Source organism: Pristis pectinata, chromosome 10 (assembly GCF_009764475.1).
Source record: "Pristis pectinata isolate sPriPec2 chromosome 10, sPriPec2.1.pri, whole genome shotgun sequence".
Classification (NCBI taxonomy): domain Eukaryota; kingdom Metazoa; phylum Chordata; class Chondrichthyes; order Rhinopristiformes; family Pristidae; genus Pristis; species Pristis pectinata.
Genome location: NC_067414.1, coordinates 13,694,730 through 13,713,522, shown reverse-complemented (window position 1 = coordinate 13,713,522; position 18,793 = coordinate 13,694,730). Strand labels below are relative to the sequence as shown.

Here is an 18,793-nt window from a genome sequence, read left to right as displayed (position 1 = left end):
GTTTAACAGGTTGCGGAGCGAGCGGCCAAGCTGCAGGAAGCCCTGTTGCATTGCGGCAGGTTCCAGGATGCACTCGAATCTTTGCTCAGCTGGTTAGCAGATACAGAGGAACTCGTAGCCAACCAAAAGCCACCTTCAGCTGAGTTCAAAGTAGTAAAGGCTCAGATTCAAGAACAAAAGGTAATTCAGGGAGGTGAATCAAATTGTGAACTAGTACAAAGACGCTGCTAGAAATTGGCACTTTTAGCAAGGTGTTTTTATTTATTATGGAGTTACTTTTAACTTGGAAGTGAGGATGTGGGTGGACTGTGCAAGTTGCAGGGGCACCATCACAGTAGCCACACAATGTAAAATGATTGTAATTGCAATATTTATTTCATTCTGAACATTTCTTGCTCCTGTTTTTATATAGTTAAAATAGGACTGGGTAATATGGAAATGTCTAATTGACTCGCTTCATGTAATGCTGTACTGTAATGCTCTCCACCCACATCTGCTGAGAGCTTGCCCCATGCTGTGGGACACTTCAATTCTTAAAACCCATTTAAGCAGACCTCCATTGCCTCGTGACTTTAAACCGCAAGGAGTGACGCCTGCAGAAGTTGTCGGTTGGCCAGGGTGCAAGACGAATAGTCATAACAGTTGTAGCTTGAAGCCCGTTTTGGGAGTTGGGATGAGGGGGGTGGGGGGCGGTTGGTGGTGGGAGCATAGCGGAGGTGGAGATGCTGTGGGGAGAGTCTATGGGAGGGTTTGAATGTTATCCCATCACTGGGAAGGATCAGTAGGACCAGGTTCTTGGAGATCCCACATTTGCAGTGGCAACCCCAAAGCAGAGATTCTACATAGAAGTAACTTCTTAAAGTTATATCTGCATCTTATGGTTCTGTGTGTGTGTGCTTGTGCACACGAGTATGTGTGTGACACGTGTGCATTGCATGTGTCTGAATGTGTGTGTACAAGCATTCATGGACGACAAACACCAGCTTCAGGTAAATAGATGTATTTATGTGAAAATTAGTTCATGAGTAAGGAATAGAAAGATATTCTGATAGGGTGAGATAAAGGGGGTAAGAAAGAGGCTTGTATGGATCATAAACAATGACATAACTGCATGCTGTGTATTGGTAGATCAATGAGATTTATTGACTTGCAATCTAAACGTGCAAAGTAGTTCAGTTGAAACGTTTAAAAGTGATGTGTCATATTCTAGGAAAAGTATTGAGTGATTTTCAGAGGCATTGATGTCCTGAGAATTGGTAGTTCTTGTTTATCAAAACTTCTTGCAGTTAATGATTGAAGTTGAGTGGTCCCTAACCTCAATAGTAGTATGTCATTAGTATTGGCAGGAGGTGAGAGAGGGTGAAGGGCAGTAGAGGTGGGGCGTGGAGTGGGAAGGCAGTTTATGTTAGGGAAAGAAAGTGGAGGGGCTGCAGTTCTTGGAAGGGGAAGATAAAGGGAAGTTTACACATGGGGGGTAAAGGGAAGTTTATGCGGGTCAGAGTGCATGGAGGGCAGCTTAACTGAGGTGGAGGGCAGTTTATGCAGCGCAGGTTAGGCAAGGGGTCATTTTGATTGTCTGCAGTGTAGAGTTGTTTCTTTCAGCCCACATCTCTCTGTGCTGTGCAGTTTGCAGTGATTGAGATTTCTCTACGACTGTACCTTTTCCTCTGGCCACCAACACTGAATGCAGGAAATACACACCTATCGCTGTGAATGAGAGCTTTGTGCTCAAAGCTGGGTGTGAAGGAAGGTGTGGTTTAAGGAATCAGCTGTTATGCCCAGTAATTGACTCACGACTGTAGGTGACCTCTCTCTGGAGTGGGTTCTAAATACATTTGATCATTTGTACAGCATTCTTAGCAGTTGGCTTGGAACACTGAATAAAAATGGCTAGCTTGCATCCCACTCCCAGTGGAATTGAAGTCTTTGGCTATTTTAACACATACATAGCTGACTCAGTAAGGTGTCTTTTGATGAAGTATTGCAGTTGTACATGTTAAAGCTTCATCACTCAAATGGCCATATGTAACTGAGTCAGCTACGTGGATCTGTGAAATCCCAGAGTCAAGCCTAGTTTCTGTTGAGTTGGCTAATCTCATTTGGGGGGTAAAATTTGGGGAACTATAGCTTCAGCTTCCCTGGGTCAGGGAGGGTTAAAACTTCTCGGTCCACCTATCACTTGCTGGCTCTGTCTCACCCTTCCCCCTCTCCTCTTTATACTTGCTTTCTCCTCTCTCCAGTTCTTGGTCCAGATGCAGGGTCTCGACCTGAAACTTAAGTAATTCCTTTCCCTCCGCCACAGATGCTGCCCAACCCACTTAGCACTTTATTTTTACTCTTGTGTTCCCAGGGTTAAAACCTTGTTAGCAGTTGGTGTGTGTCCTTTAGCATAACCTGCGAGTTCTGCAGGAGAGTTCACATCAGCCATGTACTTTGTCTATAGGCAGAGATTAAATGTTTTAGAACTGCAGGTGCTGAATTGTTCCTATCAGTGACGGACTGAAGAAGGAGTGTATTGTTCCTGATTGGTTACCCAGTGATATTGTTATGTGGGAAGTTGTGTTGTAAATTCACTGCATGAAACACGTCCTTGCCAGAATGGGTAGCGTTTGATCACACTTGGTTACCAATATCTATGGTTAAAAGCAGGGTAAGTTTACTGGAGGCAGTTGGGTCCTTAAATCACAGAAGGAAACAACAGAGGAAGAGGCCATTTGGCCCTTCTTACCAATGCTGACTCTTCGAAAGAGCTAGCATGTTTGTGTCAGTTTCTGCTTTCCTTTTCCCCACAACCCTGTGACCTTTGTCCTCTTCGTCTGATTTGCCTTTGAAAGTTCTATTTGAGCCTGGTTCCACTACCCCTTCAGATAGTGCATTCCAGTGTGTCCTTTTATAAATGCCAATAAAGAAACTGGTGAAAATCAGCCACAAAGGTGGAGGATGCAGAATTCTACTCTTGACTTTTTAGCGAGTGTTGAGTCTCTGTTGATCAGGAATCTGACCCCAACTGTTTGTTCCAACAAAGCTTCTCCAACACTTACTGGATGACCGCAAGCCAACGGTGGAGATGATCAAGCGAGAAGGGGAGAAGATCGCCGAGTCAGCTGACACCACAGACCGCGACAGGACTTTGAACCAGTTGCAAGGCCTGAGTCGTAGGTGGAATTTCCTTCTGACCAAAGCTGAGAACAGGTACGGCCAAACCTGCAGACCTAAGCTTGTTTAGTCCTTCAACAATGGAGTTAGCTCATGGCTGATCTCTGCTGTGACTACTTCTACACACCTTAGCTCCACACACCTTAATATCCTTGGCTAATAATGAAGATCTCTCTCTTGGGTATAAATTTACTAAGTAAGCTGGCATCAGCTATTTTAGTGGAAGAGTTCCACATTTCTCCCACTCTTTTTGAAGGAATGTTTCCTTACCTCTGAGTAATTTCACTCTGATTTTGTGATTGTTTCCTCATCCTGGACTCCCCCAAAAGAAAAATAAAATTCTCCCTATTCCTGCCCTTTCTACAGATGCTGCCTGACTTGGCAGAATCTGTAGAAAGGGCAGAAATAGGGAGAATTTTCTGGTTTTATTTCAGCTTTCCAGCATCTGTAGTTTATTCATTTTATTACCTGGTTAGGAGGGGGGAGGTGGTGGGGGAGGGAGAGACACTGTGGCGCAGTGGTACTGCAACCAGTCTTTGCAGCTTCAGTGACCCAGCTTTCATCCTGCCTTCATGTGCTGTTTTGCACGTTCTCCCTGTGACTGTGTGGGTTTCCCCTGGGTGCTCTGCTTTCCTCCGACATCTGTAGATGTATTAGTTGGTAGATGTCCCCTGTAAATTGCTGCTAGTGTTGTCTGGTGTTCGGAGAATTGGAGCAGAATTGATGGGCGTTGGAGAGAGAAAACACCTTACTGGGAAATAAATCGGGGAATGGGATTGCTGGGGTTTCTCTTAGAGCCTGTGTATAGTCGATGGCTTCCTATGCCACAAGAAAAAATATACATCATGCCTTTTTAAGAATTGAACTCAATCCATAAAATGTTTTTTCTTAAAAAGATTTTACATTATAAAACATGGCACTGTGAGAGAGGATATGATCATAATTGTCCTTGTTGTATTAAGGGTGAACTGGAAAGTTTTGTCAGGCATTCTGTATTTTGCAATATTTTTCCATAATGAAGTTGGAAGTCTTGTCGGTCTTGATTTTGAAATGCTGTTTGTTTTTGTTTCACTATTTCCCAAACTGTACTCTCTACTGGTGATCCCACAGCCCGTAAATAGTGCAGTTCTACACGGGTGATGGAAGATGAATGTCTTTTTCATCTCTCATAAATTGCTTATAAATCCCTGAAACAGTGGTGGCTGAAAAGCTCCTGGAGGGTCCGTTCAGCCTCTGGAGACAGTTCCACCATTCACCGAGATGGTGGCTGATCTGCTAACTTGGATCACACCAGATACAATTGTCTTGATCGTGTGTCGTTATGTCAGGCAATTTCCCATAAAACATTTGTTTGGGGAGCACTATAAGTTATCAACCATAACAAACAGTTAATGTGGAGATTATGTTGATACTTTCTGGAAGAAGGCTATAAATATTTCAACAACATATTTAAGAGGAGCCTGATTAAAAATGGCATCCATTCAGTTTAATACACTTTGCTTCAGGATATCCAGATTGCATTGACCCAAGCCACGGTGACTGTCATGACAAGTCATCTGTTCACCATCTTGTTGCTGTTGTGGAAGCTTGGTGTGCACAAATATTACTTACTACAACAGAAGAAGGTATTTGACCCATTGGCTCTAAAATCACTCAAAAGAGAGCAATCACATTTGTCCTACTTCCCTGCAATCTTTTCTGTCTCACGTGCCAATCAACTGGTCCCACTTCTACACTTGTGCTAATTTACAGTGGAGAATTAGCACTTCTTTGGGACGTGGGAGGAAACTGGAGCACCCAGGGGAAACCCCTAAAGTCTACAAACTCCACACAGCCACCACCTGAGATCAGGATTGAACCCTTGTCCTTGGAGCTGTGAGGCAGCAGCATCACCCATTGCGCCACCCACAAATTGGCTGTCGTCAGAAACCCAGCATTTACTGCACTTCTGGAACACGCCATTGGCTGTATAGCCCTTTGGGCCATCTGTGAAAGATGCCTTTTATTGCTAGTCCTCCATTACACACGCTTCTTGTACCTCTGCAGACAGCGGCAGCTGGAGGCCATCTTGGTTGTGGCTCAGCAATTCCATGACACCGTGGAACCCTTGATCGAATGGTTGTCGGCTGCGGAGAAGAAGGTTGCAAACTCTGAGCCCATTGGAACTCAAACAGCCAGATTGCAAGAACAGATTACCCAGCACAAGGTGAATATTCGGCCAGCTGTGGGATTTTACTTTTTTTGTTCACTTTTATCTTATGTCATTACATTAGTAATTTTTTTAAAGTATTTTCTGTTTCCATTTTTCATATTCACAGTTTATATTTCTTTTTGCGGCTTTTCTTATGCATTTATACACCTTATTTAGGCTATGGAAGACGATGTCATCAGTCACGGTAAACAGTTGCACCAGGCTATTAGCATTGGTCAGTCATTAAAGACTATGAGTTCCAGAGACGATAAAGACATAGTCCAGGGAAAGCTGGATTCTGCCCAGACTCGGTACATTGAGATCCAGGACAGGTGTGGCCGCAAAGCTGCCCTGATCCAGCAGGCTCTCTCCAATGCTTGGATATTTGGGGAGGAGGAAGTTGAGGTTCTGAACTGGTTGGCTGAAGTACAAGACAAACTTGACAATGTGGCCATTCAAGACTGCAATCCCGAACACCTCCAGAAACAACATTCGGACCACCTGGTATTTCTTTCATTATGCTTTATATTTCATTTCTGCATAATTTTTTTTAAATATTATTTTCCTTTTGTGCTTCTTTTATTTTTGCTGCTTTGCTCAGTTCTAAATAACATAATCTCTCATGGAGCTTTCTGCATCTTCTATTGACCAAATCTGTTCTGCAATAACAGAATCTTCATGAAGACATCCTCCTGCGGAAGCAACATGTTGATCAGGCCATCCAGAATGGCCTGGCTCTACTGAAGCAGACAACAGGTGAGTACTCTGTAATGATCCTCTCCTCGGTTATGCTGTGTTTGTGGCTGGCCATTTGGAGAGACTATTGCCTTATGGGCTTCTGCCTCTTTTGGTCCCTTTGTGAATTCCTGGCAAGCTTGGGTCCAAATTGCAGGAGTCTCTTGTTGAAACCAAGTGCAAGAGTCTTGAAGATGATTGAGGTGATGCAGGTATTCAGGATGCTCCTTTGGAACCTACCTGTAGTAAAACAACTAACCCAAAGTAGAAAAATAATGGCAGCGTACAAAATACAGAGGCATTGACTAAAAGTCTGGTCAAGGAGGCAGGTCTTAAGGACGGTCTCAAAAGAAGAGACCACCGGGCAGGGGTTTAGGAAGGGGCATTCTAGAACTTAAGAGCTGACGGCATTACTGTCATTGCTGGAGAAATGGAACATCACGGGCATGTAGGAGGCCAGAATTGAAGGACTACTGAGATCTTGGAGGCTTCTGGGGCTAGAGGTAATTACACAGGTAGGCAGGAGAGAGGCCATGCAAGGGAGGATGAGAATGTTGAATTTGGGATTGGGAGGAATGTAGGTCGCTGAGCAATGAAATGATGGCTAAAGACTTGGTGGAACTCAAAATACATACAACAGAGCTGTGGATGAGATGCTACAAAGGTGCCGTACCCAGGATCAGATGGCTATATGTAGCGGCAGACTGTGCACCACTGCTTTGCCTTGAGAGACCACATCTCCAAAACTGCTACTTTAGCATTAAAGTGCTTTGGGGTGTTCCGAGGTTGTAAAATGTATTGTTTAGATGCAGATTCTTCCTCCCTTCCAGAAAGAAATTGTCGATTTCCAAAGTGCATTGCTCAAGCCAAAATTGTGTTTGGGAGCTAACAAGTTATGGCTGCTTGGTTTCCAAAAGAATATGAAATAATTTGATCTGCAGCTTTTGACTTCATTTGAATTACAAAATACTTAGGATATCTTTTCTGCCTTAATAGGGGATGAAGTTATAATAATTCAGGAAAGGCTCGATGGCATAAAAGCTCGGTATTCTGAGCTTACCACTACCAGTGGGAAAGTCTTGAAGACCTTAGAACAGGCCCTACAGCTTGCTACCAAGTTTCAGTCTGCTCATGAGGTGTTATCTACCTGGCTCGATAAGGTGGAGGCTGAACTGGCCGCTTGTGCGTCTGAGGCACTTGCAGGAGAACAGCTAGCTCAAGCTCAGGAAAGACAACAGGTGAGTGTTTCTTCATAAGGCGCGTGTGTGTGTGCGCACGTACCTGTGTTTTATATCTACACACATTTTATATACACATTTTATGGCACAAAATGTATAATCTCATCTATACACATCCCCATTACTCTAGGTGTAATTAGGATTTTCTCATCATGATAATTGGCATTAATGAATGTATGCATGCCAATATGTGGACATGTTTGAGTGGGTGCATACATGCCAGTGTGTGAGAGGGAGTCAGTGTGTTTTTGACAGTGACTTCACTCGCAGCAAATTGCTTTATATACCTGGGTTCGCTTTGAATGTATTTGACCTTTTGCAGGTGCCTTTGAGTAAGAACTTTATATGTTGAAGCACCTCAATGAGCTGTCACTTTGGCAGAGGGTGGATTTTTACTTTGCTTTGAGTGTAATCTCGGACTTCATTAGTTGGGAGAATAATGTCAGACAACAACAGGAACTTGCTCAAGCAGAGAATGTTGACCTCTGTATGATCCCTTTCTTGTATTTAGCTTTGGTGCTACTGACTAGAGCAGCTGCAGTATGGCACCCCCCATTTTTTTTTGTTTCTTCCAACTGTAGCCCTTGGGATGCATAAAAAGTCTTAATGCTTTGGAAGGTCTCTACTTCATCTCTGTATTGACGGCAGTGACTATTGTAAGTGAGTCATTGAGACTGTAATTTGCCTCTCACCATAACAAAATGGACAGGAGCTTGTAATTGCAAGACATTCTATTAAATTATCACAATTGGATTTAAAAAAGATATCTCTCATGATATTTTGAAGAGGGATGTTATACATTATTAATGTTAACTTTATGTATTGATTTTAGTTTTGAGTTAAGATGTGTTTACTGAATTGGGAGAACTTTGGCCACTAACTGCATTGTTATTCTTCTGTGTATGCATTTGCTAATTTTCTACAAACAATATGCTAAGAGCAAAGAAAAATAAGAAGCACCATGTAAAAAAGATTTGCATCATAATTAGGAACCACACAAGGCTTTTCAGTGAGGCCTCACTGAACACTGGTCTTGTTCTGTGAGGGTTTTGACTTTGTGTGATAGTGTAAACGATTCACCAGCTCACTTTACCTCTTAAATTGACCTATAATGGAATGTTAAAAAATGGTGAGATATAACTGATTTCAGTCTCTCACAGAAAGTTGACCACGTGTTGTCCTGTGTTTCATTATATATCACTTTGAAAATGTTTTCTATTTCATAATTAAATTATACTTTTTACGCTGCTTTTGATAATTAGTCTCAGTTTAAAAGAATTGCATTGAGTTCCATGAATAAAGATGAGAATACTGTGATACTGATTATATGAGTGGATCTCTTGTTAGTCTTACCCATGAGGCAGAAAACCAAGGGGATTATGTAAAACATAGATTACGTCCATCCTGCCACCCTATATTGCTCATCATTGATTTCAGAGGTGATCAGAATGGAGGACTAGTGTTGCACCCAATCAAGTCAGTTACTCAACAAGTGGATTGGGTTAAAATTACCTCCAGTGAGACTGATTCATCAAGTTATACAGCAAGGAAATGGGTTCTTTGGCCCAACTCATCCGTGCTGACCAAGGTGGCTTTCTAAGCTAATCCCATTTGCCTGCATTTGGCCCATATCCCTCTATGCTTTTCCTATCACTGTGCCTGTCCAAATGTTTTTTTCAAACATTGTAATTGTACCTGCTTCTGCCACCTCCCCTGGAAGCTTGGTCCATATACCTACCACCCCTTGTGTAGAAAAACTTGCCTCTCAGATCCCCTTTCCCCTCTCGCCTTAAATTTATGCCCTCTGGTTTTATACTCTCATACCCCACCCTGGGAGAAAGACTATCGACCCTATCTCTGCCCCTTATAATTTTATAAAACTATATAGTCACCTTTCAGCTTCCTTCACTCCCAACGAAAACAGTACCAGCCTATGCAGTCTCTCCTTATAACTCAAGCACTCCAGTCTAGGCAGCATTCCTGTGAATCTTTCCTGCATCCTTTCTAACTTAATCACATCCTTCCTCTAGTGTGGCATCCAGAACTGCACGCAGTACTCCAAGTGTGTTCTTGCCAATGTCTTGTACGTCTATAACATGATGTCCCAACTCCTATGCTCAATGCCTTGGATGAAGACAAGCATGCCATATATCTTCCTCACCACTCTGTTTACAGTGATTTGCTGTACTTCTCGATCAGCATGTTTTATTGGTGTTGCGGAAAGAGATTATACATGTAGGTTTCTCAGAGACTAATCTACTCTAGGGGAGGAGGAGAAGCAGATAGGGGATACCACCTCCCTTTATTTTGCCTGCAGTGCAAGGTCGCATGCCTTAGAGCTGCATCAAAGGAAGGAAGTGGGTGTTGAACTAACAGTCTTTCTGTGCTGGTCCCCAGGAATTGAGGAAAGAGATGATGGAGCACAGGGTGAGTCTGGACACTGTCAATGAGGTCAGCAGCGCTCTGTTGGAACTTGTCCCATGGAGAGCGAGAGAAGGACTCGACGTACTGGTGTCCGATGACAATGAGCGATACAGATCAGCAAGTGAGACCATAGCACAGAAGGTGGAAGAAATAGATGCTGCTATACAGAGATCACAGCAGGTATGTCACACTCTGTCCTCTATCGCAATAGAGTGCCCTCGTTACTTCACAAATGGTGGTACTTCTGGTAAATATGTACGCATAAAGTTCTGTTCCCTCATTATTCCCCAAGAACAAAGAGAGCTTTTGGGGAGGATTTAAATATGTCAGGCAGACACGGCTTGATACGGTTATGTGGTATTGGAAGCTGAAGCAGAGCTAAGTTGTTCATTGTTGAAACCATCTGTCTGATCCATCAATTGTTCTACAGGGTTTCCGACAGTGCAGGAAATCCATCACAAATCCTTTATGTTATAGAAGAGACGTTGAACTAACTGAAAGCAGCTACACTTGTAGCAATTCCACCAGCTCAAAGTTGGTGTAAGTTTGTTTTTTTTTAAAAGAGGAAAATTAAAGCTGATTGCCAGTTAATCAATGATAATGTAAACAAATGTTTTTTTTTGTTTTGAATTCCTTTAAGAAGGTCAGAGTTATGGAGATGGGTCATGATTTACCAGAACAGGAGAAAGGACTTCAGCTGCATGGAGAAACCAGTAAATCTGGGTGGTTCCTCAAGCAGGAAAGATTAAGGGGTGATTTGATTGAGGAGTTTGTTTTCAGAAGATCTAGGCAGAAACTGGTTACAATGACTGAAGGGTTGACCATGTGTGTGATGCAAATCTAAGCTGATTAGCAGAAAGAATGTAAAAAAAATACAATGAGTTATTATGATTCAGCATGCACAGCTGAAAGGGTAGTGATAATTAATTCAATAGTAACTTAAGAAAGGGAATTAAATTAAAACATTGAGTAGGGGGGAGAATTTGCAGAGCTATGGGGAAGGAGCAAGGATATGGGCCTTCCAAAAGGTTGGCATTAAAAACAAAACAATTCCTTTTGTGCCGTTTGATTCCAAGGGTTTCTGTCAATGCTTTAGGGTTAGATGTTGTATAGTATCGAGAATCAAAAATACTGAGGATGCAATCTGAAATAAAATCAGAAAATGCTGGAAGCACTCAGCAGGCCAGGCAGCGTCTATATAGAGACAAACAGAGTCAGTGTTTCAATGACACTTCATTAGAACTGGAAAAATGAACAAATGAGTGTCTTGAAGTTGCAGAGAGGTTGTGGGGTGGAAAGAACAAAAGGAATGTTTGTGATATGGTGGAGATCAAGATTGGCCAGGCAACACAATTGCTTTGGGTGTTGTGTAAGAGAGCTCTCTGGAGGAGTATTGGACGATATTGCATGGAGAGTCCAGATACATTGGTAAATTAGTTTATTATTGTCACATGTACCAAGGTACAGTGGAAAAACTTGTCTAGTATACTGTTCATACAGCTCAATTCATTACAATAGAGCATTGAGATAGTACAAGGTAAGACGATAACAGAGTGCAGAGTAAAGTGTTACAGTTACAGATAAAGTGCAATGCAGGTAGACAATAGGTGCAATGTCATGATGATGTAGACTGCAAGGTTAAGAGTCCGTCTTATCGTATTAGGGAACCAGTCAATAGTCTTATAACAGCAGGATAGAAGCTGTCCTTGAGCCTGGTGGTACGTGCTTTCAGGCTTTTGTATCTTCTGCCTGATGAGAGAGCGGAGAAGAGAGAATATCTGGGTGGGTGGGGTCTTTGATTATGTCGGCTGCTTTACCGAGGCAGTAAGTAGTGTCAACAGAGATGCATGGATCCACTGATTTACAAGATGAACTTCTACCCCCGACTGTATTGTTCAGACTATCCTACAAACAGGCATTAGTGATGTGTGACTGTATAATCAAGTTACTTGTATGCAATGGCTGTAGGATTAGTTTATGTATGTTACAAAAAGGAGCTGTGCAGATCATCCACATGGCAATTCATGGGGCAGAAAGCCTATTCTTGACAGTCAAGTGTTTTGTGTAAAATGCCTGTTCTCGGGCTCAACTACAAAGCATGAAATTCAAACCCCATTCGTTCGTTGATCATGTGGATCTTTCAAAATCCATTTACTTGCATTAATAATTTCTCCATAACCTTTGACATGAATGAGCCTTTATCACACAAAAACATAAGATAAGATATCTTTATTAGTCACATGGACATCGAAACACACAGTGAAATGCATCTTCTGTGTAGAGTGTTCTGGGGGTAGCCCGCAAGTGTTGCCACGCTTCCACCGCCAAAATAGCATGCCCACAACTTCCTAACCCGTACGTCTTTGGAATGTGGGAGGAAACCCACGCAGACACGGGGAGAATGTACAAACTCCTTACAGACAGCAGCCAGAATTGAACCCGGGTTGCTGGCGCTGTAATAGCCTTACACTAACTGCTTTGTTCCAATTCATGTTCAACATTTTGCCAGAACTTTACTGCTTGTGCTCATATTTATGACTTCAGATGTTACTCCTCATAGAACATACTCCCTTTTCACTTTAAGGTGTGAAGAAAGGGGAAAGATCCGGAACAAGACTTGATTTGTGTAAAAGAGTTGTAGTAAACAAGACCTAAATTACCTAAATAAGTCCTGTTACCTACACTCCTACCCATTGATATTCCACCTGACATCTTGCCTCTCGAATCTGACTAACTGCATGAATTGCATAAGCAAAAAATTTGTCAAAAAAGTAACCTGCTGATACCACGTCAGCATGCTTTTTCCAAAAATTTGTTTTATGACGATATATATACCATTGTCAAAATGCCAAATTTCTTGCAATGTGAGCTGTTGCTTTGATGTACTTAGCTTTGAGGTAAGAATTATTGTCAATAACACACCAAGCTTGGAATTCTCTTCCTAGTGATGATCAAGTTCCATCTGTTACGTTGTTTGAAATGCAAGGCTTTTCATGTTTTTAGTGGTTCTTTAATGGGCTGTTCATTTCCTGCTGCACCAATATGTGACTTAGATTCACATCAAAACAAGATTGACAATGCTACAAAGATGACTGCAAATAAACTATAATCAGGGTCAGATTCAAGGTATTTGGAAATGCTAATATACTCTACGGTGGTAAATAAAACCTTCAAATGCCTCTGAACTTTAGTTGCTTTAACATCCATTTTTCACTTGTTAGTAGTAGCATAAATCTTTGGTGAAATGAATAGTTTGGAGATTCTCCAGACCATTCATATCACCATAGACTTATGTAAATTTAGGTTAAGCTAATGTTTACTTATATACAGAGTGAAGAGCTGGGATAAATATACCCTTGCATGTTTTAAGGGGACACAAATGCAGATATGAGGAGGTTGTGGGAACATGAGGAGCACCGATTTCAGAGCTGGCACTGTAATTAATATTAATGTCTTCACCTCAGTAAAGGTTTTGCACTTGATGCATACCTGCAGAGCAAGAAAACACGTGATTGTTCATGAATTTGCAACCCCGTGATGCAAATTGAGGAAGAGTGATGGGTGAATGAGTGGGTCATCAACCAAAGGTAGATTTAAAATAATTGGCAAAAGAATCGGGGTGATGAGGAAAATTTGCATCAAAGATCTGAAACTGATTAATTTTAAAAGGAGGTTGGAGGAAATTGGAAAATGATTGGCGAAGGGCAGGGGTAGTAGCACGAAGTATGATTGCAGGTTCAAAGAGCCAGCACCAAGATAATGATTCAAAGGGCCACTAAGCTCTAAGAAGGGCCATTGCATATTGTGCTCTCATTGGCTAAGTACCAGTGACATACTGTGCTTTCATTGGTTGAGCCAGCGTGAACAACATGGCCGCATTCAGTAAGCTGATTAGTTCTGATGATTTTGTGTTGTTTTCTAGTAATTTTTTAGTAAAGATATTTATTTCCCCTGGACTGATGTGCCAATGGGCAGATCAGCATTCTCTGGAGTAATGCTGAGCCGGGTACCAGTGTCCATGAATGATGCCTTGGTGAACTTCCGGTTCCAAATATGATCTAAACTGGAACAAAGCATGTTCCGCATTTCATTTATTTATAACAGTCTAGACATTTATGGTTGGGGTTACAGAGGTCACTCTGCCTTAATGTGAATAAGATGTTACTTTCCAAGTCCTGTAAGATTGACTGACCACTCACTAAGTTAGCAAACCTCGCCTGACTTGGGAATAAACTTGGCCCGCATTCTTGAATATTTCCAGATTGGTATTTATTCTGGGATCTTGTAACATTTCAAAAATGATCTTCAAATGTTTTGAGTGTTTTGTTTTTATTAGTCCCAATTTCATTTCTGCTTGAATACATGAGGATTTTTATTTGGCGAACTCTTATTGGCTTGTTAAAATTTATTTCAATTATATATCTATTCAAAGCAACCTTTGACAAAAAGACAGCATTGGTTTGGAGATGATATCATAAGAGTGAGGCTTACAATTGCTCACAATGGATTAATTAATGATGGCATAAATTCTAAGTCTACCCTTCCATTAGTAGTCTGAAACCAGACGTTATAAATAGTGAATTACCAGTAGATCAGTGTATGAGCAGATGTTAAGCCAGATGTGTAACCTGTGGAGCATCAAGAGACCTCATAAAAACCCAGACCCCAGGACTGCAAATAATAGTTTAACAAAGTAATGAGCTTTCATATCTATAGTGCCTTTGACAATCTCAGGATGTTCATAGAGCTCTCCCTCATGGCATGGAAACAGGCCCTTTGGTATTGGTTTATTATTGTCACTTTTACCGAGGTACAGTGAAAAACTTGTCTTGCATACCAATCGTACAGGTCAATTCATTACACAGTGCAGTCACATTGGGTTAGTACAGAGTGCATTCATGTAGTACAGGTAAAAACAATAACAGTACAGAGTAAAGTGTCACAGTTACAGAGAGTGCAGTGCAATAAGATGCAAGGTCACAACAAGGTAGATCGTGAGGTCAGAGTCCATCTCATCGTATCAGGGAATGGTCTTATCACAGTAGGGTAGAAGCTGTCCTTAAGTCTGGTGGTACGTGCTCTCAGGCTCCTGTATCTTCTACCTGATGGAAGAGGAAAGAAGAGAGAATAACCCGGGTGGGTGGGATCTTTGATTATGCTGGCTACTTCACCAAGACAGCGAGAGGTGAAGACAGAGTCTAAGGAGGGGAGGCTGGTGTCTGTGATGCGCTGGGCTGTGTCCACAACTCTCTGCAGTTTCTTGCGGTCCTGGGCAGAGCAGTTGTGGAGCTGTGATGCATCCAGATAGGATTCTTTCTATGGTGCATCAATAAAAGTTGGTGAGTGTCAAAGGGGACAAACCAAATTTCTTTAGCCTCCTGAGGATGTAGAGGCACTGGTGAGCTCTCTTAGCTGTGGCATGTACGTGATTTGACCAGGACAGGCTGATGGTGATGTTCATTCCCAGGAACTTGAAGCTGTCAACCCTCTCGACCTCAGCACTGCTGATGTAGACAAGTGCATGTACACCGCCCCCTTTCCTGAAGTCAATGACCAGCTCTTTTGTTTTGTTGACACTGAGGGAATGGTTGTTGTCATGACACCATTACACTAAGCTCTCTATCTCCTTCCTGTACTCCGACTCTCTGCTGTTTGAGATATGGCCTACAACTGTGGTATCATCTGCAAACTTTGGCCCACCATGTCTGTGCCAACCATCAGCCCGATCCATTCACACTAATCCTGAATTAATCCCATTTTCTATTCTCCTCAACTCCTCCCGGATTCTATCACTCACTTAAACACCAGGGGCAATTTACAGCAGCCAGTTAATCTACCATCTTGCATGCCTTTGAGCTGTGGGAGAAAACTGGAGTACCTGGTGGAAACCCTCGTTATCGCAGGGAGAACATGAAAACTCCACACACACAGCACTCATGGTCAGCATTGAACTCGGGGTTTCTGGCACTGTCAGGCAGCTGCTCCCCTAGCGTTTCCAAGTGCTTCACAGCAAGTGAGAAATTTGTGTAGTCATTACTGTTGGAAAGTTGAGGAGCCTAATGCATAGCAGATGATTGTGACTGGCCGTCTTACTTTTTGCATTTATTATACAAGACCCGATAAATTTTTTTTTGTTGGTGGTAAAGCACTTTAGAATGTACAGGTGTTATGTTAGGCAGAATATAATGAGAATCATTATGTTTCTTTGTCATGTTGAATTACTATGGCATTAATATAAGGGGAAGGGAAAATTGTGACATATATTTTCATTAAACATGGCCTGAAATATTAGTAGGAAATTACAGAGATTAATTATTTCTTGATGGGACACTTATTATTGCTTCCGTAATCAATACCTTGGAGCCGCTGGAAACAATCATAGCACCCCTGTTATGTATTGCCTCTTTACTTACTACAGTAAAACTAAACTGAACTGCATGCAGATTTGTGAAGGTTGAATTATATTGTGTTGGAATGCCGACAGAGTTCTGTTCTTGTATGCTGCCGGGTTAGTGGTGATAATGATCCCATGGTGAAGTTCTACAGCACCAAGGTTTTGTGGGTTTCTTGTGAAGTTTCTGAATGTAATCCAGCAGAGGGAATTTCAGATGCTAGAATTGGTGCAGAGTAGAGTGTGAGTTGTGAGGAATAAGCAGCCAGAACTCCTGGACCACTTGTGGAGGTGTCTTAAAAGAGACACTGTGGTTGGGGTGGAGAGCAGGGAGGTGAAATGTTGGGTCAGGCTTCGCACTGCAGGAGCTAGTGCTGGTATTCTGTTCGTCAGCTCACATAGTGGCTCAAGTAGTGAGTCACCCAGACATGGCAGGAGTATAAACTTTGCAAATTGAGAGGCAAGGACTGGCTGCAGAATCACCACTTCCCCACTTCTTGATAGAGTAACGGGACCACGTACTTCTCTACTCCAGGCAGTACAGTGGTGCAGCTGGTACAGCTGCTCCTCACAGCTCCAGCGACCGGTTTCAATCCTGACCTGTGTTGTCTGTGTGGAGTTTGCACATTCTCCCTGTGACCATGTAGGTTTGCCCTAGGTGCTCCAGTTTCCTTTTACATCCCAAAGGTGTGGAGATTGGTAGGTTAATTGACCACTGTAAATTACCCTTAAGTATGTGGGTGAGTGGTAGAACCTGGGGGGAATTGAGGGAATTTGGGAGAAATAAAATGGGATTAGTGTAAATGGATGCTTGATGGTTGGCATCATCTTGATAGGCCAAAGGGCCTGTTTCATTGCTGTGCGGTTATAGATTTCAATGTCTTCCCCTCAATGCCATTGCCCACAGCCTTGTAATCCCCTTGCACAGGCAAAAAGCACAGGGGCAGGAAGGGTAAGATTATATTGGAAACTTTTTCTTCAGACCCCTTGGACAATGGAAGCTATTTCAAGGGATCCTGTGGAAGAAATGTTATTGATAATGGAAGATTGCAGTCTTGGTTTCCAGTCTGCAGTGCAGCAGTACGAATATTAAAGTTGGTCAAGGGGAGAGACGTACAGCTCCCTGCTCTTTGTTATCATCCTGTGTGGAAGTGGTTGCCCCCACTGAGCTAAGGGCCTCGAAGCATTTGCTCTCCCGAGAGAACAGCTGATGTGAAAGGAAAAGCTGCTGGTTTGACCTTGAGGTGGGGGGCTGGGAGTTTTGGAAGACTCCATCCCATGACTTGACTGTCTGTCTCCCTTCTCATCAGTTCGAGCAAAGAGCAGATGCAGAGATTGCCTGGATCACGGAAACAGAGAGGAAGTTGAGATCACTTGGTGACATCAGGCTTGAGCAAGACCAGACTTCTGCCGAACTGCAAGTTCAAAAGGTAATGCAGCAAGCTCGACAGCCAGTGTCTGCATGTTATTACAGTATAATGTCAGGTCCATTATGAGCATTCATAAAAGAGGCATACTCTGCAATTCTTCTGAAGTACACTGTTTCTTGAATTGAACATCCAGTTACTTAAGTAGCTTGGTACAACAGCTCTATTTCCTGATGAATAAGACCTTGATCATTGGATGATATCATTGCAGTGTCATGCCTTCCTATTGCAAATAATCACTTCTGACTAACCCTCTCTTACCTATTCCCATTGTTTATAATTCCTTGCATAAAGCCTGGGCCACTGGAGAGCAGGCAATGTAGAGCAGATGTTTCATTTCACCTTGTGTCCTCCCTTGGATTTCTCAGCCTCTCCTCGGAGTCCCTCCCCCTCAGAATCAGGTTTATTATCACTGACGTGTCATGAAATTTGTTGTTTTGGGGCAGCAGTACAGTGCAAGGCATAAAGACATAAAAATGACTGCAAGTTACAAAAATAGTGTAAAAGAGGAATAACGAGGTAGTGTTCACGGACCATTCAGAAATCTGATGGCGGAGAGGAAGAAGCTGTTCCTGAAACATTGAGTGTGGGTCTTCAGGCTCCTGTACCTCCTCCCCGATGCGAGTAACGTGACGAGGGCATGTCCCGGGTGGTGAGGGTCCTTGATGATGGATGTTGCCTTCTTGAGGCATCGCCTATTGAAGATGTCCTGGATGGCGGGGAGGGTTGTGCCCATGATGGAGTTGGCTGAGTTTACAACCCTCTGCAGCTTCTTTCAATCCTGCACATTGGAGCCATTGTAAGAATTGGAAGAGCAGACCAAACAAGGACAATAATCCTGAGATAGGAATCAACTTCACATAGGGGCTCGTATCTCATTCATTGCCAGAATAACATGGGCTCTGGCGTCATAGAACAGTACAGCACTGGACAGGCACATGTTATGCTGACATTGGTGCCAATTTATACCAAATGTCCTCTTCAAGTGTATCCCTCCATTCCCTTCATATTCATGTGTCCATCTAAAAGCCTCTTAAACTCCACCAAACTGCCTGCTTTCACTACTATCCCTGTTAATCCATTACAGGCACCTACCACTCTATGCATTTTAGAAAAAAACTTGCCCCTCACATCACTTGTAAACTTCAGTCAAAGAATGTCACAATCATGAGATCGAGAGAAGTGGGCCAGTCACTGGTACGCCTAGGTGACAGATCCCAATCACAGCTGC

The 18,793-nt window shown here is 42.6% G+C and overlaps 1 protein-coding gene across 1 annotated transcript in view; it reads left to right on the top strand.

Annotated features, from left to right (window-relative positions):
* The window catches only part of dst (dystonin), a 464,609-nt gene that overhangs the window by 367,139 nt on the left and 78,677 nt on the right, over positions 1 to 18,793 (top strand). Inside the window, 8 exon segments of the mRNA XM_052024808.1 lie at positions 10 to 180; positions 3,026 to 3,192; positions 5,203 to 5,362; positions 5,525 to 5,851; positions 6,019 to 6,103; positions 7,079 to 7,320; positions 9,718 to 9,924; positions 17,446 to 17,565. Of these exon segments, the coding sequence (XP_051880768.1) occupies positions 10 to 180; positions 3,026 to 3,192; positions 5,203 to 5,362; positions 5,525 to 5,851; positions 6,019 to 6,103; positions 7,079 to 7,320; positions 9,718 to 9,924; positions 17,446 to 17,565 (1,479 nt within the window).